The following is a 23,716-nucleotide window of genomic DNA, read 5'->3' on the forward strand; positions in this document are numbered from 1 at the left end:
AACGCTTCCGCTCCGCTGTTTCGACACGCTGTAGGCTCACGAGTGTTGTACGTTGCGGCCGTTACTGTTGCATTGACAATTCATTCTATAAACGTGAGTTACCGAAAAACAATGGAGCGCTAAAGTCGGGAATAAGGTATGGAAATATTCCACTGGTGGTTTATATTAGTGTTTTTAAAATGTTTCGTTATTTTTTAATCCATTGGGAACTTTCTGGTTTCTCTTTTAGTTTTTTTTCTTTCCCTTTGATAAAGGCGTGGAGAAGCTCAGCTACAGCCCGCGCGCGAGAGAATGAGTCCGTTACTATAGTGTTTAATATCATCTAACCGCTACATATTTATTATTGTTGTTTTGGAAAGGACTCCGTGTGTGCGTTAGCGGATGTGGAGTGCGCTGCCACGCCACGTTACTGAGACCGGGGGCGCATGTGATGGGCTAGTCGGCTAAAAGCCACCATGGCCTCGCGCTACAGCGCTGTAACACAGTCACACGCCACCGTGTTTTATAACAGCTCGCAACGGTACAAGTCTCCGTAGTGCAGTAATAACCCGACTCTACGGTAAACCGCTATAACCTGACCACCTAGCATTAGCTCGAGGACTTTGATTACTAACTTAATAACAGCTTGATTTGTTTTTGTTTCACAGAGCAGGGTAACATTTTGGCCAACAAAAATCCCATCAGGGTAAAACTTCACTTTCCAGTCAGATATGTGTAACCACTAAACCCGAGGCTTGTCTGTCTGATCTGCATGTTGTATCTGTGTTGCATCATGCTACACAACGTTACCAGTAACCTGAGCTCCCTTTCCATTGGACAGTCAGGGATCAGAGGTGTATACTGGGCATTTCCACCTCTGTGTTTATCTGACGCTGACTCATTGTTTTGCGTGTCAAAAGTCAAAACTAATAAGTTCATGTCAAGTTCACAAAGTTTGTAACTTTGAAGAGGTCATAACGTGGAATAAATTACACATCATACAGACTTTTAGGGCAGTAGTAGCTCACTAGAGAAGATGTTGGACTTGTGATCAGGGAGGATGTAAGGTCAAATCCCAAGCTGGGCTTTAACCCTCGAATGCTTCTGTGAGTCGCTTAAGATAAGGGCGTAAATCCTTTCTAAAACTGGTGTTTACTTTCTAACCAAATGTTATAAGCTACTGTGAATATGGAGGGTGGATTAATGCACGTTTTCCTTACATGGAACTTCATATTTATGTTTATTTCAGACCCAAAGATGACTTTGAAATAAACAATAGAAGATTGACTAGAATAAGACTGAAAACTACAAGGTTTTCTTAGTCTATCACAATCATTTCACTAAAGAAGAAAATCATCCCTGCATTTACCAATTTCAGTTCTGATATGTTACGAAAGGGTCAGCCTTCTCGAATCCAGTGTGCACACAATTGCTGCAAAAACTGAGGTCATTTGTTTTTAGCATCCACTGTAGTTTTACATACCAGATCTTTAAGCTGCATTCCACATAAGTGTTTAAAAGACACACAAAGATTCATATTTTACTTCACATAAGGTGAACTCCTCTATCTCCATCCAAATTGGTTTCGACTTGATTTGTGTGACTTGATAAACCAAAGTTTGTTGTTTTTGTTCCAGATTATACTTGTACCACAGGTTGAACGTGTCGCAGGCCTTTGTTATTGCAGGCAACACAATCTAAACGGGGGAAGGCAACTTTGTCCAGGAGTCTGGTTATATGGATGTATATATAATGTGTGTGTGAGTAAGGAGGGAGGGAGAACTGTGCAAAAGTTTTAAGCAGGTGTGAGGAAATGCTGTAAAGTAAGAATGCTTTCCAAACTGTATATTGTAAAAAAAAAAAAAAAAAATTATCGGTTTACGAAAGTGAACGGAAGAAAAAACTGAATCAAATCACTATTTGTTGTGACTTCCCTTCAAATTATCATCAATTCTTACACTTGCACAAAGTCAGGGATTTTGTAGGATCAGAGTCGGGTGTAAGATTAACCAGTTTTTTGAAGCAGGTGATGATGATAATGAATTTCATGTATGTAGGTTTAATTACAGTCATTACATTAAACAGAAACTGCAGTGTAGGAGGCTTAAACCTGGGTGAGGAGCAGCCGAACCCTGCTACTAAGGTGAGGTTATGGGAGAAAGTTTCATTTCACAGATCGTACACAATGGCAAGACTGAGCACAGTAAACAAGATACAAGGTAGTTTTACTGCATCAGCAAGGTCTCTCTCGGGCAACGATTTCAGAGTAGACTGGGGTTTCGAGATTGCTGATCAAGCTATTTTGAAGAACATCAAAGAACCAGGCAATGATGAAGATCGGATAATGCCCAGCAGAGTCATCACAAAGAACTGGTGGAAACCTGTGGGACCCAGGTACACCCATCTACTGTCTGGAGAAGGCTAAGGAACTTAACTTTGCACAAAAACATAGGGAGTGTGGTGCAGAAAAACGGCAGCAGGTGCTCTGGACTGATGAGTCAAAATTTTTAAATATTTGACTGTGGCAGGAAGAGGTTGTTTGACGACAGGCTCGAGAGTACAATAAGTAGTGTCTGAAATACAGGCAGATACTTATCCATTATGCGCATCCTTAAGAGAACTACCTTCAGTGTATAGAAGAACAAGAAGTCCTGAAACTGATGGTTTGACCCCCACAGAGCCCTGATCTCAACATCATCAAGTCTGTATGGGTTACATAAGGATTTGAGACAGTCTACATCAACAGATCATCTGTGGTTAGTTCAAGATGTTTGGAACAACCTACCTGCTGGGTTCCTTTAAAAACTGTGCAAGTGTACTTGCAGGTGAACGGTGGTCACTCCATTTTGTTAATTAATTAAATGAAATGATTAAAACATCTATATATTAAAGTATCTTTACAATACAGCATTTTTCTCCACACCTACCTACAACTTTCATACAGTACTGTGCGAAAGATTTAGGTGTGTGAAAAAAAGGCTTCTTTAATGATGTTGAGTCACATTTGTGAACCGAAGCCACAACCTCTGGGATTTTGTTGCTTGAAATTTTCCCTGTGTAAAGATAAGGACAACAGAATAATCAAGGCAACTTGATGCATCATTAAAACTGATTATTAACAACATTCAGAATCATAGGTGTATTACATAGCTAAAGGTTTGTAGGTGTGTGTAACACAACATACCTGAAAAGATATTTGTACACGCACACACACACAAATCCAATCATCTCTATGGCCAAAAGACCAGGCTCCACACACAGTCCAGTGGCACGTTTTTGACCTCTGAACCCTGGAGGTATAAGGTGACAGTGCTAACTACTGATCTATCCCTGCTATCCCTACTAACCCTTCCCTCAACCTATGCATATATGAGGAGTGAAAAAATGAAAAAAAAAATGACCTAAAAAAAAAATGACCTAAACACTCTTTGGTATACAAACAAGGCACTGTTTGTCAGAGCATGTAGCCCTTAAAAAAAACACAATTTTTAGCCCTTTTTTGCATTAAAATGTTTTAACAAATAACAATAAAATAAAAATAACTTTGTAACATTATAATGGCAACTTTGGTTCTATGTGACGCATCTAAAAACTCAAATGTACTGTTTAATGTCTTGAGATCTCCTCCGTTGACAGATATAAGCATTTAAAAAAAAAATTAAAATCTGTCATTGTTGGTTGCTATATCTAGGAGTGGTACAATATTACATTATAAGTTATATAAATTTCAGAAAAGCAGCAATTAAGTTTTAAATTGTGCATCTGACCTGCTTAGAACATCAGTCCCTTGTTCCAGTGTATCTGTTCCATTGCTTAGCAGTCATCTGATCGAGAAACCCTTAAGGTGCAAAGTGAGATTCTTGACTATATAAGAAACGCAGAGGAAGAAAAAAAAATCACAGGTTGCTAAGATCTTCTATAACAACAAATCTTTCTGTGTAACTGGGTAGAAGAAAGAGGAAATTCTAGCTAGTTTTGCCGTTGCACGTAAGACTACAAAAGCCACAGTGCATTATGTGTTCTTAGATAAGATGAGAGAATTAAATTTGTATACAAAAGGTTGTAAACCCAGAGTGTCATTTTGATTGACAGAAGCATGATGTGATTGAAAGCACTGATAATTTCTGTGTGTGGGTAAGTATGTTTAAACAAGAAGAAAATCAGGTGTTTTTAAGGATTTAAGGTGTTTGTCACACATAAAGGGTCTTGGAACGTATATATGTATAAGAGAGGGTTTCTGTCGCACTTAGTGGGTTTCCAACTTTTTCCCTCCAGTCGTCTATGGTGTTTCCCACAGGTCTGAAACATACTTCTAGTAGGAACCCTCAGAACAAGCGAGCATTATTTTCTCACTCTCTCTCACACACACACACACACACACACACTCTATACATATATATATACCCACACAGAGTTAATCAAGCGTGTACAGCTCTGGTAAAATTTGAGACCACTGCAAAATAAACAGATTTTTTTTCTTACTGGTGCATCTATTGGTGAGATGAACAGTTGTTAAATTTTTTTGTGATCTGCCGACTATTTCTCCTACTATTTAATATAGTTATTTAAAAAACTTATTAAAAATATAACTCTTGTTATTTTAAGTGTATATTTAAAAGGGAATGATCCATCAAAATAATCCAAGATCATGCAGTACTTGCAGAGCTTTAATACAAAATGCAAATAATTTGTAAAAAAAAAAAAAACAGATTGGTAATGCTTTGGCTAAATACCATTAAGAAATTAGTATTTGGTGGAATAACCCTGATTTGCAGTTACAGCTTCCATGCATTTAGGCATGCTCTCCACCAGTTTATCACATTGCTGTTGGGTAAATTTATACCACTCTTTGCCAAAAAGCAAACAGTTCAGCTTTGCTTGATTGTTTGTGACCATCCATCTTCCTCTTGATGACATTCCAGTAGTTTTCTGAAATAAATTTCAGTGGTCGCTTATTTTTATATATTATACAGTATATAATGTAACTCTGGATTGCGTGACTGAGTGACGCAGCCTTTCTTTTCTTTTCTCTCTTTTTTTTTTTAGCACGACCCAGGCAATATGATAAACAGATAAATAAAGGTCGCAAAGGCAAAGAAATATCACGGATGCATAAGGTCACATGTGTATAATAATACTCAGCGTGTGAACGGCCATCAATATATTGTACTTGGGCGGCCCACCCAAGTATACTCTGTTGTGTTGGAAGCTCTGTGTTTTCCCTTTCTTTTTCTTATACAGTGTTATGGTGTTAAAGAGCAGGACCAACCACTCATAATTTACAATATCTTAAATTTTCTTATGTGTTTGTGTGCTTGGCAGATGCGTAAAGGGTGTGTTTGCCTGCAAGACTGGAGAGATCCTCTAGTGGAAGTGAGCTAACCCACACATGGCCTGCGAGTCGGCTTTCCCTGCCATCATGGACGAGCAGGCCCTCATGGGACTGAACCCCAACGCTGATGCCTGCTACCGGCAGAGAGTAAGACCTTTTATTAAGAGTTGTAGCCCTAAATAGTTTGCCAGAAGTACACCATGCATGTATGCATGCATTTAAAAATAATTTTTTTTGCAAGATTTCTCTCCACTGCTCCCAGGCAGTTAGCGCTGTAGCTTCGAATCCTCCCACTTTAAACCAGACCCTGATTATTTATGGAAAGCTTCTAGATCTTGCTTGTGACTCAAGCCATTGCTGTCTTATCTTTTCTTTTTGTATGTTAAATTTGGTTTGGTTTGTTGTCATGGCAAAATAAATGGATCATTATGTAATGTATTTGTCAATATCAGCTCAGGAGGCCTACTTTATGTCGGGACACTGCTCACTTGTAAACAGACTGCTATAGTGTATTGTCACATGCCTGGCAAATCATAACTATCTCAATACATTGCATGTCCATTTATCTTTCTCAGGCTCTGGCATATTTTGAGCAGCTCAAGGAATCTCAGGACGGATGGGAGGTGTGCGCTGAGGCATTGGCTAAAGGTATCTACAGGTAAGCCACGCAATCATCACTACGCTGCCTGGTCCTCAGTGTCATTATTCAGTACTGTTAGGTGAATGAGTATAATTGACCTTGAGTATGAGGGGAATTGATTGGGGGAGCTTTAGCTGAAATCATGCATTTCTTGGTCCTGAAATAGTTCTGTTGGAGAGATATAAGGAAGGTTCTCCATCTGTCTAAAATTGAGAAGATTCGGGACACATCATATGTAGACTGGATATTTTTTTTATATTTTATCCTACTAAGATTGTTAAATAACATAAGTTTATCAGTGCATCTCAAAAAATGGCTTTTAAAAATGTAATCACTTCTAGATAGTGACCTTCAGCTAGTCTGTATTGTTGGGTCAGGTGTTTCTCGTCTCGCTCGCCTTGGATAAGAGTCTGCCAAATGCCATAAATGTAAATTTCCTGCAGATGTCTGTGTGTGGTGGCCCTTGATGCACTGACTCCAGCCTCCCTTCTTGTGTAGCTCTTTCATGTTCTTGAATTGACTTTTCTTGACAATTGTTTCAATGCTGCATCTTCTGTGGCTCTGTTGGTGTCGAACCTTCGGGACAACTATCAAGTTAGCAATCTCCACTGCATCTACTGATCTAGACCAGAAAAAACAAAGTCTTTATACTGTATGAGTAGTAAATTTATTTAAATTTGAGATCTTACTTTCTTTTTCATGAGCTATAAATCATATATATACATACACACACACACACACATCATTATGGAAGGGCTTAAAATAGTTCACATGATGTGTAATGAATTTACCATATGAGTGATTTTTTTGGAGATTCACTGTGGGTCTTTCAGATTTCTTTCTTAAAAGCTTTTTGCTGTTGTCAAAGACACAAATTTGTCTTGTTTGTGTGGTTGAATCAATGTTCAGAGCCCTCTTTATTATAAAAGCTAATGGACTTTTTGGTTTTCCTTAGTTTTTAGACATAGCATGTAAAGTTAAAGCAAGTATTCCAGGTTTGAGAACTATTCACATTTGTCATAAAAAGCCTTTTTAAGTAACGAGACCGTGCTTTACCAATGCTTAAATAATAAACTTTATGAAATAAACTTTAACATTGGATCAAGACACACGTTTCCTTTTAAAAATCGCTGGGATCAAGTGACCTATACAAGATGCAGGATGGGACACACAAAAGCAACACACTCATTTTTACTGTCAAGAGAAAATCCACCACAATGTTCATCATGCAGAACCCAGTTGTCCATCAAACATATTTTATTTGACTGTTACTCTTTTACACCTTTAAGGAACTTGTTTTATTCTGTTGATACTTTAAAAAAAGTTTTTGAACAAGTGAATCCAAATATGGTTTTAAAATTCTTAAAAATAAATCTTAAACATCTTATCTAGTTTTTAAATAACAAAAATGCTTCTCGCCAGGAATATAGCCATAGAAGCTGGCATGACGTAAAGAAAGAAAGAAAGAAGACCGTTCTTTGGTAGTATGGTTTTGTGACGTGACATCAATGTATTTTTGTTTTTGTCCCATCAGGGACGACCATGTGAAGTTTTTCTGTTTTCAAGTGCTGGAGCATCAAATCAAGTATAGGTAAGATTGCAGTTGTTTTATTTGGTCCCACTTGTTTGAAACGACACCCAAGAAGGAAAATAAAATTTATAAACAATGTTTGTAGGCAAAGCAAATTCTGATGAGCGCTGTGACAGTCTTAGAATAAGTAACTTTTGGGACGCATGTGTGTGTTTTACAGGCATGCAAGACTCACAGGAGCCCAGCAGCAGCTTATAAGAGAGACTTTGATGAAATGGCTGCAGTTGCAGGTGTGAAAGTTTTGTCATATTGCTGTAAAAATACAATTCCAAAAATGTTGGGACAGTGCCAATTTAAAACTAATAGTGTGACCAAGGTGATGAGAAATGAGTGCTTTTAAACAGGTGAATAAGTTACCTTGTATAAGGAGTCTACAAGAAAAGCTTAGTCCTAGAGCAAGGATGGGTCGTCAATTTGCCAACCAATGTCCTGGTGAATTATACCAAAGGGAACACTTTGGTAAACCTTTTGCCATTAACATTATTTATCGCTGCATCTTAAGACTTTACATGACATTCAGATCAGTGTTTCCCCTCAGACTGAGTATATTTGGGCAAGCATATTGTATAAGTATATTGCCACCCATGTATATTTGCACACTGCCACAAAGCAGAACTAAAAACGTGCTTATTATTATTGTTGACAAACAACTAAAAGCAAACATAAAAACACATAATCTGATGAATCTGAGCTATTTCCTTGCCTATGCGACACTGTTGTGTTTTTTTTTTTTTTTTTTATTGTTGTTTTGTTGGCTAAAAAGAAATATGATTCAGTTTATCGTATTGCCTAGGTTATGCTAAATAAAGCATGTCACTTTGTACAGCACAATTCTGAGCCCTATAATGCTATAAATGTATAGCTTTTTTTATGTAAAGCCTTCCCATACTGGATCGCTTTTAGATGCCAGACTGCACTTCTTTATTCAAAAATGAGCTTCCTTATAGTAGGGTAAGAAGCAAAATTCATTATTAATATTATAACATATATAAGATCGTTGTTTTCCCTGGTTTTATGGTGAATAAGGTGGGTTAAATAATGCAAACAACCCAACATAAGGTGTAAAAAGTAAATTTTCAGGGTTTTTATTATATTTATTTTATATGAAGATGCTTACAAAATCACTCCAATTATTACATAAATCTTGTTTATTTCTTTTTTTGAGCAATTCAAGACATCTGATGAACATTCCTGCATTTTCACATTTATCGCAATATATATCTCAAAAGATCTTGCAACGTCAAGCCCTAGATTTTTAGTCAACATTTCAAATAGTTTTTGGAACTACAACTATCATGTTTTCCGAGCCAAAGAGGAGAAGGAGCATTCAAACTGTTAGCAGGTCAAAAAGCCTAGCGTCAGGCATGTTATGTGGTATCAGTGCCCAGACATGGATACATTTCGTCTCAGAGAGGGAACATTAATGCAGAAAAATATATTTCAGGTTTGCAGTGACGCATGCTGCCAAACCAAACACCTATTTCATTTATGGTTTTATATATAAAAAAAAATCAGACTTTTACCAGACAATTGTTTGTTGAATCTAAATTTTCTCTTTAAAACAGAAAACTTGGTTATAGTTATATGTACCAAAGTAGGATCATTGGCTACACTGGTGCTGCTTGAGACCTAGTCGGAGCTTAGTAATGGATATTTGCCTGTATTAATTTAGCTTTTCTCCCACACTGCAGTTGATGAACACACAGCCTGAGAAGCCGTTTATCAAGAACAAGGCCGCACAGGTGTTTGCTCTTACCTTCGTCATGGAGTACCTGACTCTGTGGCCAAAGTTCTTCTTTGACGTGCTCTCGCTGATTGGCCTGAGCCCTCAGGGCCTGGACATCTACCTGCGCACACTCATGGCCATCGATGCTGAGGTGGTGGACAGGGACATCGTGCACAGCCCTGAGGTATGGCTCACCCTCAGCACTCTGCTATTTTCTTTTTTTTGGGGGGGGGGGCGGAAATACCAGGGTGGCATTAGTGAAGTTGCTCTTGAATTTACTAATGTGCATTGATCCATAACAGAACTAAACAAAACTCCATAACAGTCAAAGCACAAAACTGACATGACATGCAAAGAGCAAAAACACAAACCGCTGCTATTAAAATATATTTAATTTGTGTGAATTAAGTAAGGTGGGAAAATGTTTTGACATAAAATGAATATGCATGCATCTACTAGCCCCAGGTAATTGTGGATACCAAGCACATCACGCACTGTTTCTTCCTGCAGGAGATTCGTAGGAACACACTGATTAAGGACAACATGAGAGAGACATGTATCCCAGCCCTGGTAGAGTCATGGTACCAGATCCTGCAGACGTATCAGAGCAGTCACAGCGAGCTCACGTGCCAGTGTCTGGAGGTGGTCGGCGCATATGTGTCCTGGATTGACCTCAACCTCATCGCTAATGACAGGTCAGAACAAGAACCCAGAATATCTGCTAAAGCGCTAAGCTTGTGTGCCTCTGTCTTAAATATGGCTTGTTTTACTGCAAGGTATACAGTGATTCGGCCAGAAATTGGTCCTCCGCTGCACTAGAAGATGTAATTTTTATTTAAAACAGACTTTTATTCAGTTTCTGAGTGAACTGTGTGTGTTGCAGGTTTGTGAATCTGTTGTTGAGCCACATGTCAGTGGAGGAGCTGAGGGAGGAGGCGTGTGACTGTCTGTTTGAGATTGTTAACAAGGGCATGGACCCAGTGGACAAAACCAAACTGGTGGAGTCCCTCTCTCAGGTGCTACAAAGTGCTGGTTTCTTCAATGTAAAGCAGGTGCGTTCTTCTCACCATGTTTAGGAAAATATGAGTGCTTTGGTTTGTCGATATAGCGACCATCTCATGGAACATACATAGAATAAATAAAATAAAAAAGAGGAGAATGTAATAAGTGAATTATGGTGTTGTGTGTCTCAGGAGGAGGATGTGGACTTCCTGGCTAAGTTCTCACGCCTTATAAATGGAATGGGTCAGGCACTGGTGATAAGCTGGACCAAACTCTCTAAATCAGGAGACATGAAGGTACCAGCAGAAACCCTGCAGGCTCTGGAGGCCAAAATCCCACTGATGCTGCAGCTGCTGATGCACGAGGATGATGACATTTCGGCTAATATAGTGGGCTTCTGTTACGACTACTTGCATGTACTCAAACAGGTACATAGACACAGATATACTAACACAGCATACTGACTACCTCCACCAAAGCTGGATTTTATCATTTTTCATTTGATTAAAATTACAAAAGGGCGGAAAGAGAAAAAGGTCAAAAAAGGAAGGAAGGGCAGATAGAAGGATTAAAAGAGAAAGAAGATGGACAGAGAAGATTGAGAAGGAAGGATAAAAGGAAAATAAGACATGAGAGAAAAGGAAGGAGAAGGAAGTATATGGGGATTAGACAGGAAGAAGGAACGAGAGTGTGGGTAAAAAAGGGTGAACGAAGGGGATAGGAAGGAAAAGACAAGAAAGAGGAAGAAAATACACGGGAGGAGGTGGGAGAAGGAAGAGGAAGGAGAGATGAAAGGAAGGCAAGTTGGAGGAGAATGCAGGAGAGGGAAAAGAAGGAGGATTTGCACGAAGGAAGGGGGGAGAGAGAAGGAAGAAGAATGAGACGAAAAGGAACACGAGAGGAGGTGGGTGAGTGTGACCATAAAGCTCTGGCCAGTGTATGGTAGATGAATCCAGACTTCAAACTGACAGACTTTGTTAGTGGACTTTAGAGTTAACTAAATGATGACCCAGAGTCCCATCTTGTACTTCAGGTGTTTAAGGTATATGTGTTATTTTCTGTCTCTTTAAACAGCTTCCTGTCCTTACTAATCAGCAGAAAAGTAATATTGAGGTAAGAAATTACTGTTCCATCATTTTTCTTGGCATTTCCATTAGGTCACACATCACAATTCTTCTGTGTGGCAGTTTCAATTAATCACCACATTGACTTTAAGAACTAATAAAAAAAAATACATAAAAAAATCACTTTCGAGCATATGCCGAAGGCAGCAATGATATCGTAGGTTGACTTTAACGAAACAGCTTTCATTTATATGCATGTCATAGTATGTAGTGTCGCGTAACACTTCTCTTCGTGTTCCCACAGGCCATCATGCTTGCTATTATGAAAAAACTGACCTATGACGATGAGTACAACTTTGAAAACGAGGTAATCTTCTAGTCATGAATAATAGCTATCTTAACCCAATGTCAGAAAGTTTGCTTTATAATTGGACTTTTATTTATTGTGTTTGTAAGGGTGAAGATGAGGCGATGTTTGTGGAGTACAGGAAGCAGTTGAAGATGCTGCTGGACCGCCTGGCTCAGGTCTCCCCTGAGCTCTTACTGGAATCTGTACATAGAGTCTTCACTAGCACCATGCAGTAAGACCACCACACATACACACACGCACACAGCCACTCTGAAAGCCCTGCTTGCTGCTGCAAATATTTTGTGTGTGTGTGTGTAGGAACTGGCGAACGGCCCGATTTATGGAGGTGGAGGTGGCGATCCGCTTGTTTTACATGCTGGGAGAAGCACTACCTGCGTCTCATGGAGCTCATTTCAGCGGCGACGCCACAAAAGCCAGCACTCTACAGGACATGATGAGGACGGTGAGATGAAAAGACACATCCCACACCAGCAATGTGACAGTTTTCGAGTTTAAACAGCTCATAAAATAGTTATACTCTACTTTTAGTTGTGATCATTTTACTATAACAGTAGTCTCATGTTATAAATCTGGACGTTAGAAATGGTGTAGTAAAGGCCTGGTGTTAGGGAAATGTATATCCTGTTGAGATTATTTGGTCTTAAGGTCTGGCTTAGTTTTTAAATTGTGTGTGTATGCACCTGTGTAGCTCCTCTCTAGTGGCGTAAGCGAGTACCAGCACACCTCCGTCACACTTGAGTTCTTTGAGACCGTTGTCCGCTATGACAAGTTCTTCATTGTGGAGCCTCAGCACATTCCTGTTGTCCTGGTGAGTTTTAACTCCATTTGAGCAACTCCAGAGTTAACTTCATCGAAGCAAACTATTCGTACTAGTATGTGTTTGTTGTATGCAGATGGCATTTCTGGATCACCGTGGCCTGAGACACAGTAGTCCGAAGGTGCGCAGCAGAGTGGCTTACCTGTTCTCCAGGTTCATCAAAACGCTACAGTAAGTGGAGTAGCCGCGACTATGACAGACTGTCAAGAGGATTGTGTTGATGCTAATAGACTTAGTGAGTTTATCTTAGTCAGATTATGCTATAGACTAATACAGTTTGTGTGTGTATATGTATGTATGTACAGTACTGTGCAAAAGTCTAAGGCACCATATTATATGCTGTACCAATTTTGTTATACATGTTTATCATGTCTGCATAATTACAGTGGCTTGCAAAAGTATTCAACCCCCTTGAACTTTTTTTCACATTTGTCACATTAGAGCCACAAACATGAATCAATTTCATTGAAATTCCATGTGAAAGACCAATACAAAGTGGTGTACACTTGAGAAGTGGAACGAAAATCATACATAATTTCAAACATTTTTTACAAATAAATAACTGCAAAGTGGGGTGTGCGTAATTATTTAGCCCCCTTTGGTTTGAGTGCAGTCAGTTGCCTATAGACATTGCCTGATGAGTGCTAATGACTAAATAGAGTGCACCTGTGTGTAATCTAATGTCAGTACAAATACAGCTGCTCTGTGACGGTCTCAGAGGTTGTCTAAGAGAATATTGGGAGCAACAACACCATGAAGTCCAAATAACACACCAGACAGGTCAGGGATAATGTTATTGAGAAATTTAAAGCAGGCTTAGGCTACAAAAAGATTTCCAAAGCCTTGAACATCCCACGGAGCACTGTTCAAGCGATCATTCAGAAATGGAAGGAGTATGGCATGACTGTAAACCTACCAAGACAAGTCCGTCCACCTAAACTTACAAACCGAACAAGGCGAGCACTGATCAGAAATGCAGCCAGGAGGCCCATGGTGACTCTGGACGTGCTGCAGAGATCTACAGCTCAGGTGGGGGAATCTGTCCATAGGAGAACTATTAGTCGTGCACTGCACAAAGTTGGCCTTTATGGTAGAGTGGCAAGAAGAAAGCCATTGTTAACAGAAAACCATAAGAAGTCCCGTTTGCAGTTTGCCACAAGACATGTGGGGACACAGCAAACATGTGGAAGAAGGTGCTCTGGTCAGATGAGACCAAAATTGAACTTTTTGGCCAAAATGCAAAACGCTTTGTGTGGCTGAAAACTAACACTGCACATCACCCTGAACACATCATCCCCACTGTCAAATATGGTGGTGGCAGCATCATTCTCTGGGGGTTCTTCTCTTCAGCAGGGACAGGGGAGCTGGTCAGAGTTGATGGGAAGATGGATGGAGCCAAATACAGGGCGATCTTGAAAGAAAACCTCTTGGAGTCTGCAAAAGACTTAAGACTGGGGTGGAGGTTCACCTTCCAGGAGGACAACGACCCTAAACATAAAGCCAGGGCAACAATGGAATGGTTTAAAACAAAACATGGCCCAGTCAAAGCCCAGATCTAAATCCAATCGAGATTCTGTGAAAAGATCTGAAAACTGCTGTTTACAAACGCTGTCCATCTAATCTGACTGAGCCGAAGCAGTTTTGCAAAGAAGAATAGGCAATTGATTCATGTTTGTGGCTGTAATGTGATACAGTGGCTTGAACTTTTCCACTTTTATGTACAAAATCATTTTGTATTTCCATATATAACTTAAAAATTTATAAATAAAAAACTTAACAGCAGAATATATGCATGGCTGTAAAGAAAAAAAAAATAGTACAAGACAGACCAGTTTTCAGATGGAAACAAAAAACCTAATGTACGCTCTTTGGGTTTGCATAAAAATAGAAAGGAGCGAGTGTGACAAAGTTACCAGAAGAAATCTTATTCTATTCATCATATACACACACACACACACACACACACACACGCACACACACACACACACACAAACACACACACACACATACATCCATACATACATACATACATACATACATACATACCTACACAGTGAGGTCGATAAGTATTTGATCACCCTGTGATTTTGCAAGTTCTCTTGCTTAGAAATCATGGAGGGGTCTACAATTTTCAGCATAGGTGCATTTCCACTGTGAGAGAGAGAATCTTAAAAGAAAAATCCGGAAATCACATTGTATGTTTTTTTTTTTACATATAAATAAAAAAAGGCAGTGTGGTGTTGAGAATGAACAAAATGCTGTGTTTTTTATTGTTTTCTTCTTTGTTTTTCTATCAGTAAACACATGAACACCTATATCGAAGACATCCTAAGCCAAATACAAGATCTCCTGGCATTAACTCCTCCTGTAAGTGTCTCACACCCACCCATTACATACACAGGCACTTGGGCCCAAATCATTCAAGCCTAACTCTTACACTCTTCCAGGAAAACGGTTTCCCCGCTCTCCTGAGCAGCGACGATCAGCTGTTCATGTTTGAGACAGCAGGCGTTCTGATCGTGAACGGTGAGAGCCCGGCTGATAGGAAACAGGTGCTGATGCGCAGTTTGCTCGCGCCGCTGATGGAGGCTTTCCGCCTGCTCCTGGGCAAACTCACTCAGGAGAGCGATGAGGAGAGACAGACTGCTGTTGCTGACTGCCTCAGTCATGCAGTAGGCTTTGCCAGGTATAATTCCACACATTCCACTCTCACAAGCTGACATGTTTAATTAAAGAGAATAAAAAACAAGGTGGAATGGCACAAGTCAGACAACAAGAGCTAGAAAGTGGGAAGCATTTTGTTGTTGAAATATCATGGGGGCGAACAATTTCGTTTGAAGGATTTCAGCTCATGAAACAGATCTCCTGTGGATGGTAGTGGTGGCTCAGAGGGCTATGGTATGGAGTTAATGATCGGAAGATCAGCGGTTGGATCCCCAGCTCCACCAGGTTGCCACTGTTGGGCCCTTAACCATGATTAGGGTAACGCTATCTGCTCCAGGGGCGCTGAATCATGGCTAACCCTGCACTTTGACCCCAGTTACGCTGGGATATGCGAAAATAGAATTTCACTGTGCAGTAATGTATATGTGACAAATAAAGGCTTAACTTAGAGAGAAGGAGATGAAAACAAACTACACTAGATGCTTATAGTAGTCAGTAACTACCCTGGTTTGTTGAATTAGATTGATTATTTATCCAATCTCTCTCTCTCTCTCAGCCGTACCAGCAAGGCCTTCAGTAATAAGCAGACAGTGAAGCTGTGTGGCTGCTCCGAGGTCTATCTGGACTGCCTGCAGACATTCCTGCCTGCGTTGAGCTGCCCTGTCCAGCGGGCCACGCTGCGCAGCGCTGTACGCTCCTTCCTCCACCGCATGATCATCTGCCTGGAAGAGGAGGTCCTGCCTTTTATTCCCAATGCCAGCGAACACATGCTAAAGGATTGTGAGCCTAAGGACCTGCAGGAGTTTATCCCCCTCATCAGCCAAATCACAGCCAAGTTTAAGGTGTGCTGGTTTTTAAATGTGCAGATTATTACAAAGTACTACTGTAAGTATGAATACCTCCCTCTGGAGTTTAGGGTTGATGTGGGAACACCAGCCTGTGGTGTTGGTGATTTCTGGATGGCTAAATGTAATTCTGCAGTAAATTTAAACAGATTTTAATGATCATGTCTGAGTGTTTTAAATGACCTGTAATGCTCGCGTTGTAAAAGCCAGACAATAACAGATGTTCCTCTTAGCATGTGGTTTATAATAGAATTAATTTTTATTAATAATATCTCTGTAAGTCATGATACTGTCTTCTAAAGCTGGCCTCTAATCGTGTGTATGTCTGTGTTTTGTGTGTAGTGTCAGGTGTCTCCGTTCTTGCAGCAGGTCTTCATGCCGTTGGTTATGGCCATTTTTGAAGTATTATCTCGGCCAGCAGAAGAGAACGACCAGACCGCAGCGCTGGAGAAGCAGATGCTGAGGAGGAGCTATTTCAGCTTCATCCAGACCATCGCCAGCAGCGGGATGAACGAGGTCATGGCCAACCAGGGTGAGTCCTTTGGTCCCACACATGCACTCACACCCCAACACATGTGTATGGTTCAGAACAGAAACACAATTTATTTACATTGTTTAAACTTTGATATTTTTCTCTGAAAGGTGCTGAAAATATAGAGCGTGTGCTGTTCACCATTATTCAGGGAGCAGTGGACTTCCCTGACCCTGTCGCCCAGAAGACTTGTTTCATCATCCTCTCCAGACTAGTCGAGCTCTGGGGTAAGCACGTCTTAAGAGGTCTTTAAGACACATGAGACTGCAGGTTTATGCATTTCAATCAGATGATTTATTTATTTAATTATTCATTTTTATACTTGGACTTTAAAATTTGCTACATGCCTGTGGCTTTTTCACTACCAATGGAAAAAGAGGGGGGTATACCTTACAGTTTTATTCTAAAAGTAAGGACGAGTACTGTGATGCATATACTGTATATGTTAAGCCACCCATCATTACTCCATATTAAATTAAATTATGTGGATTAAACTAAAGTTAGATTTTTTTTTTTGACAGACTGCAAAATGCCTAAAGAATAAAAAATTTTAAAAAAGTTTTTTATGGAATAACCCCAGGGCCAACCTAATTTCCCCTCTCGTCTGGTCCAGTCTCTCAGGATTCAGAACCACCAGTATGCTGTTCACTGAACTGATCATCTGCACCTGTTTCTCACTGTTTTTTATGTCTGAATGATTCATAGGTCACTTGTGTGGCTTAACAAAAAAAACATTCCTCTGAAACTGCTCAGGTATAGGAAATGGTCTAAAAATGAAAGCCAAAAAAATCCCTCAGGAAGCCTGGAGAACTATTCCTCAAGACAACATTAGAAATATGAGATATTCTGGATATTTAGAAGCAAAATATAAAGAACTGAGAGATGGCACAAGACTTTTGCACAGTACTATTTACTATTTTCATTAGTAGGAAAAACGTTATACAAAGTTATAGTCAAAATTGTCAGCATGTTGGCATATGAATTGCGCAGAAATAATGTTGCTGGGGACTAGTCCACATGGACATAAGCAGATTAAACTTTGTTTATAAAAAAGAAAAATTAAGAACAGGCCAAACAAACAGGTAGCAGTATAACCCTGAAGCTACATTGGCTGATTTCAAACATGAGATGCAGCACATGTGGTGCAAACTCTTACAAGTGAAAAACGCTGTTTTCTTTCAAACATTGATTTTAATATCTCACTATGAGGAGCACCCTGTCAATATCCTTAGAAGGCTGTTATATTCCAGCCCTCACTGGCTGTCAGTTGTAATGCTTGCATCTAGGCAGATCCTACCGTCCCATTATAAAACAGATTAACGCAGTATCACCGGACAGTAAAGCCTGGAATATGACATTGAGGCTTTTAAGGAAAACAGAATCAGAGAACAGAAGTTATTGGAGACACAATACTGTGCAAAGGTCCGTCCATAAAATGCCATTATCTGTAGTATAATGTTGCTATACATGTTTATCATGTCTGCATTATTATGTACAAAACCATTTACTTTTTCCAAACATGCCTTTAAAATAGTAAATAAAATTGAATACAGAATTGCATGAATATAAGAAAAGCAACATATTACATGACAGGCCAGTTTTCAGATGGAAACGAAGGGGGGGGGGGAACTAACGTAGGCTCCAGGGTTTTGCATATAAATTGAAAGGAACAAGTGTGACAGTTACCAGAACAACTTGTATTCTCCAGCACGCCTAGTAAAACATCCAGCTGTTTTACTTATTTAAAGAAAGAAAGATTTTTAGGCCAAATATCGACTGTTTATTTTATTATTCTTTAGTGACCTTTAATAGTAGTTTCTTTTATGTAGAAATGTTTTCAAAAGCATCTTTTCTTTTTTTGTGTGTGTTCCAAAAATGTTTTGCAGTTTTGTTTTACTAAGTGTGTTAAAGAATGAGATCTTCTGGTAACTTTCTCACAGTTATTCCTTTGCCTTAATGCAAGTACCCAAACACCAAAATTGTTGAAACTGGTAAAAAAAGATTTACATTTTGGTAGTTTTCTTAAACTCTTCTTAGCCTCATTTAAGGCAAACGTTTGAATGTTCGTAGGATTTATGCAGAGGCATCACTGTAACCAATAACGAACATGCATCTCAGCATGGTCAGATTTGCAAAGTTAGCTGTCCATTAGCTAGTGACCTCAAGTCAATAATAGTGGTTTCATTCCATCCTCAGTTGAACTCATGTTTGTATTTAGTATCCTCTCTTTGTTTCATTCGCAGGCGGTAAAGACGGTTTAGTTGGGTTTCCAGACTTCATTTACAAACACATTCTCCCAGCATGCTTCCTGGCTCCTCTCAAACCGACCTTTGATCTGTCAGATGCACAGACTATCCTGGTAAGTCTCGGTGAACTACAAAAGCTTATATGATACAGACTTGGATCAAAAGTCGCATTGATTGATGCAAATCATGTCTGTTTCAGACCTTGTCTGAGTGTACACTGACGCTGAAAATGATTCATCTAAAGAGGGTGAGTTAAATAGTTTTAAACGTTTTTCTTATTTAACTATAGAAAGTCTTGTTTGTTAAAAAAAAAAAAAAAGCTTGACTACTTTACTTAGTCATTTGTGTTTTTCACTAGGGGCCAGAGTTTATTCAGTTTCTGCAGCAGGAGTACCTGCCATCTCTGCAAGTCGCACCCGAGATCACGCAGGTACCTTTTACAATGCTAGTTGTCATTTGAGAAACATGTGCAAAGTTTTTATTTTATTGATTTTTGGTTTTGCACTTCTAACCTCATAGGAACTCTGTCAAGTGCTGCAGCAGCCTGACACCAAAGTTCTGAAAAACTACATGAAGGTATCTTGTGCTCCTTCATTCTCTCATTTATTGTATTCACGCTAGTTAATGTTACACAAGGGTTGGAGATTGACTGCTGCTGTGCTACATGAGTAACCACATGCGTGTTTGTGTCTGTCCACCCAGGCTTTCTTTCAGCAAGCTAAGCTGTAACGCCACAATGAGTTCAAGACCGTACAACAAAAGGACCGAGCTTAGTATAGAAGCTGCTTTTGCACTTAAAGGGAGAAGCTTAACTGTGGTTAACATGATCCGCTCCAAGGGGGGAAACGTGGTGCCGATTACAGGACACTGGTTCGGTGGGAGCACGCTCGTCCTCACCAATCAGAGTCGTACTCTCCACCTGGGAGACAGATGTCTGTGATTGGCCAAATGGACCAGGCAGAGAGCTAAGAGTGTACCACAGGTTGATGTTTTGGTGAGAGACATTTTGTCCTAAACAACAAAAAAAAACTTTTGGCGCTTAAAAATATGGACTATAATTACAGTAATATTTTGTATTTGTCAGCACGCTTAAATGGTTTAACAAATGTGTAGGGATTAAAAATAACCTATAGAGGTGATATATTTGAGTAGAGGCGATATATTTGGGCGGTTGAAACAAGGTTTCTGTGATAAGTTAGCAGAAAATGAGAGCCGTGCTGAGATGGTTTTATTTAATTTTTTTTTTCTTTTTTATGTCAAAATAGGAGCATTTAGTTTTTATTTTGAAGTGACTGGAAATATAAACATGCTGTTCTAGATATGAAACCCTCTGGTGTGAAAAATATAAACAGTTCTCCCCCATTCATGGTATGTTAAATGCAGATTTACCCTTTTAAATTGTACAGTGCATCACTGATCTGCATTAATGCAGCTTCCTGGCATTTGCCCTGAATGTAGAAACACATGTTCAGTTTAAATCATTTTACAGCTTGCATCCTGAGGAATTAAGCAATGTCTGCTGTCAGTATTTAAACTGTGCATCTTTACATCAATAGGAGCTGAGCTGGTGTTGTTCATGATGTTTCAGCTGCTGTAAAGTGACCTTTTTTTTTTTTTGCTTTTTGCAATTAACATTTTTTTTTTTTTTTGCGCTATAGTCCGTATCCTAGAGTCACAATCTGCAGGTTGCATGTTAGAATTTTACAATCTCAAAAAGTGTAATTTAGAATTTTCACAACATTGCAGTTTCAAATTCTAGTGCTTCTGGCGTCCAGTAAAACAAAATTGCCTATGATTTGGGTGGGACTGGCATAATCTCTCTCCCCTTGTCAGTTACAGACATACTAGCCAGTTATTAGCGTCAGGGTCCTCAGTTATGTAGAAGAGGGTGGATAGCACTTTCCTAACTGTGTCATGTCGTCATACCTGAGTAGTTCCAAAAAGTCATGTCGTGTCACTAAAAACGCACGTTAGCCAAAAGTTGAGGCCTACCTGTTAGATAGGAACTGGCCAAATAGGTTAAAAAGTTTGGGTAAAAAAAAAAAAGCCTAATGTTACCATTACATTATTTACACAATGCTCAAATTCAATGTTAGGACTAATACAATTTAAATAAAAACATGCAATCTGCAAAATGCTCTTCAGAGTGGTTTTTGTTTAATTCGTTCACTGTAATTAGTCATTTTTTTCAAATCCTGGCTCTGTAAGTTGATCTTAAGTTTGTATAGGTAGCATAACAAAAAAGAAGGAAACGATAAACCTCGTAAACTATACATGGTTCTGACAGGGTGCGGAGACAAACCCCCCAAGAAACAGTTAGATTTTTCTTTTAAAGTTTTACTCATCTGATATTTGACCGGCTAAAAAAAAGTTGTGCACGCAACTTAGCTTCGATAACAGCACACAATGTCATGGCAAGTTCATCTGTGAAAATTATTCCTCATGCTCCCAGAAACACTCTTTGACCTTTTGAGTCCTGGAATATGCCTGTGCCGTCAGGGAATAAAAACACCATGAATTTGATAATCTGGTCATTCAGTACATTCAGGTCTTCAGCTGACTTCATTTTATTGCTACATAATGTTGCTGAGCCTAGATCAGAGCAACTAAAGCAAGCCCAGATCATAGTGTCTCCCGAGGCTTGTACAGAGGGCATGAGGTGGATCCCTTCATACCCTGATTCACCAATCGCTCTGGAATAGGGTCAATCTCAACTCATCATAACTATCTAACTTTCACTATTAAACTATTTCACTATTATAGCTATGGTTAAATGTTATTAAATTTTTTATTTTATTTTTTTGCTGTGCAACCCGTCTATCGTCCCTCCCCAACAACAAAGTTGACGGTTCTGCAATACCCTTCCAGGTTTTGATAGTGCTAAACAGTTCTTTACCCAGTTTCAGTGATTTAAAATATCCTTAGTTTTCTTTGCTTGATGCAAGTTCAATAATTTGACCCTTCTGAAATGATTTTTTTTTTTTTTTTTTTTTTTTAGCCAGGCAGTGAGCAAATATAGCAGTCTAATGTGTTGAGCAATGAGAACATATTCTGCTCAAACAGCTAATGACTACGTAATGATTTGAAAATCGGTTTCCTGCCTCTTGGCAACTAAAACATGAGAAATGCAGAACAGCATTGCACAGCAGTCTGTACTGCATAATAACAGTAGTATGTTTTTGAAGTAAAATGATTATAAATTACTTACACATTAAACACATTATATATGTTTTACCCTGAGAATGCTTTTATATCCACATGGCATAGGAAACACTCTGGATTATCAAAGATCACTGAACAGCTCTGCGAATATCGTCTCTGACGGTTCCTTATAGATTAACATAAGAACATTCTCCACTTGCCTTTTTTTAATTTATTTTTTTACCTAAACACTTAAACAGATACTGCGATGTTGCCAGCTCCTAAATCTAAAATATGGCAAATGAATGCAAAGATACACATTTTATTTAGTTCCAGACAAATCTCTACCTAGTCTTATTTTTGATATCCCTTCAGTACCTTGTTCCTACATTTGTTGCTTTCAATAAAGTGTGTATAAATGTAAACCAGTGTTTGTATTGATTAATATATTCCCTTATTCACTAAATATGCTTATAACCAAAGACCACCTGATGTCGCTTACCACATATTTTACGGAAGGGCCTGAACCTGCTCGAGTCTGACTTGAGATCTCATTCATAGTACACCTTGTAAATTGTACATAAGAATCACAATTGATAGCAATCACATGAACATGAAACATCACCAAAAAGCCATATAGTATATGGAAAACATGGAAGCTTCATTTATTTTTTTACCCTTTTTGAAGTATGATAAAAATGTCTAATGGAGGAAAGACTTGAGTACTAGTGAATTTTCCAGTAAATAAACTATATTTAACCCTTATGTTCTTTTTGGTCCTGAGACCCCCAGAGCCGCTTTCCCAACTATTAACTAAATACTATGACTGTTCCTAATTCTTTGTGATCTGCTAAAAAAAAAAAAAAGCTCTCCCTCACACTTATTTTCAGTGTACTAAGTATTAAAATATTTGGTTTAGATGCATATAAAAATATTTGAAAGAAAAATGGTAAATTTTTTTATTCCATGCATTAAAAAAACATTTGGGTCTCTGGCACCCCATCTACTGTAATTGCCATTAATAAGGCATTTTTACCCCAGTGGTATTTAGAAAAGTGTGAAATTTGTCTTTTCCTCGTTGTGGAAATTCACTATTTTTTATAAATGATGGTAGGGTGTGTCATTATTTGACTTGTAAATGATTGAGTTGTAAATTTCTTTTTCCAGACTTCTCTAAAATCTTTAGCAAAGACTACTTAGAATTGCACTGGGCAAACCTACTCTGAGGCCCCAGATGACTTCAGACCTCACCTACTGAAAAATGAGGATTATAGACCTTAGCTGAGGTTCTAATAGCAAAGTTTTTGCCTTTTTCCAGGGTATTCCATTAAAAGACCGGTTATTATTATTCTGGTATTATGGACACCTACATAATACCATTCTACTTTCTTGTATTTCTGACCTTCGACTGACATGATTTCCCCTTGGATCTAGTGGAGACCAGAGGGTTTGTAACACTAATGCAGTCACTAGACAATCTGATCCTTGGAATAAGCTTAGATAAATTGCTGAAGGGGGATAACCTCTGAATGTTTGGCATTTAAAAAAGCATTTGATTTTTTTTTTTTTTTTTGGAGTAGGTGGAGGATTCAGCTTTAGCATGATGGTCTAGGGGCAAGGCATCGTTTTTGTAAACTGAAAAGGAGAACTAAAACTCAATCTTTTTTTGTTAAAATGGGTGGCATATATATTAGGCAGCAAGCAAAGGGTCAATTATCTGAACTAAGCAGGAAAATCTGATCAGGTCCAAAAAAACTTTGACCAGGT

General features: G+C 38.9%; 1 protein-coding gene across 1 annotated transcript; it reads left to right on the top strand.

The window, feature by feature from the left end:
• Nucleotides 1-22,374, top strand: xpot (exportin, tRNA (nuclear export receptor for tRNAs)). The gene is made up of 25 exons (XM_053485039.1): nucleotides 1-136; nucleotides 5,302-5,458; nucleotides 5,887-5,969; nucleotides 7,486-7,542; nucleotides 7,703-7,772; nucleotides 9,234-9,452; nucleotides 9,779-9,963; nucleotides 10,152-10,320; nucleotides 10,462-10,698; nucleotides 11,345-11,383; nucleotides 11,639-11,701; nucleotides 11,791-11,915; nucleotides 12,002-12,146; nucleotides 12,393-12,512; nucleotides 12,598-12,692; nucleotides 14,819-14,888; nucleotides 14,969-15,207; nucleotides 15,742-16,027; nucleotides 16,373-16,562; nucleotides 16,673-16,789; nucleotides 18,806-18,921; nucleotides 19,008-19,055; nucleotides 19,167-19,238; nucleotides 19,328-19,384; nucleotides 19,511-22,374. The coding sequence occupies exons 2-25, from the start codon at nucleotides 5,369-5,371 to the stop codon at nucleotides 19,535-19,537; spliced, it is 2,919 nt and encodes a 972-aa protein (XP_053341014.1). The 5' UTR covers nucleotides 1-136; nucleotides 5,302-5,368; the 3' UTR covers nucleotides 19,538-22,374.
• The last annotated feature ends 1,342 nt before the right edge of the window (nucleotides 22,375-23,716 follow it).

The sequence above is a fragment of the Clarias gariepinus genome, chromosome 2, assembly GCF_024256425.1.
Source record: "Clarias gariepinus isolate MV-2021 ecotype Netherlands chromosome 2, CGAR_prim_01v2, whole genome shotgun sequence".
Taxonomy (NCBI): Eukaryota; Metazoa; Chordata; class Actinopteri; order Siluriformes; family Clariidae; genus Clarias; species Clarias gariepinus.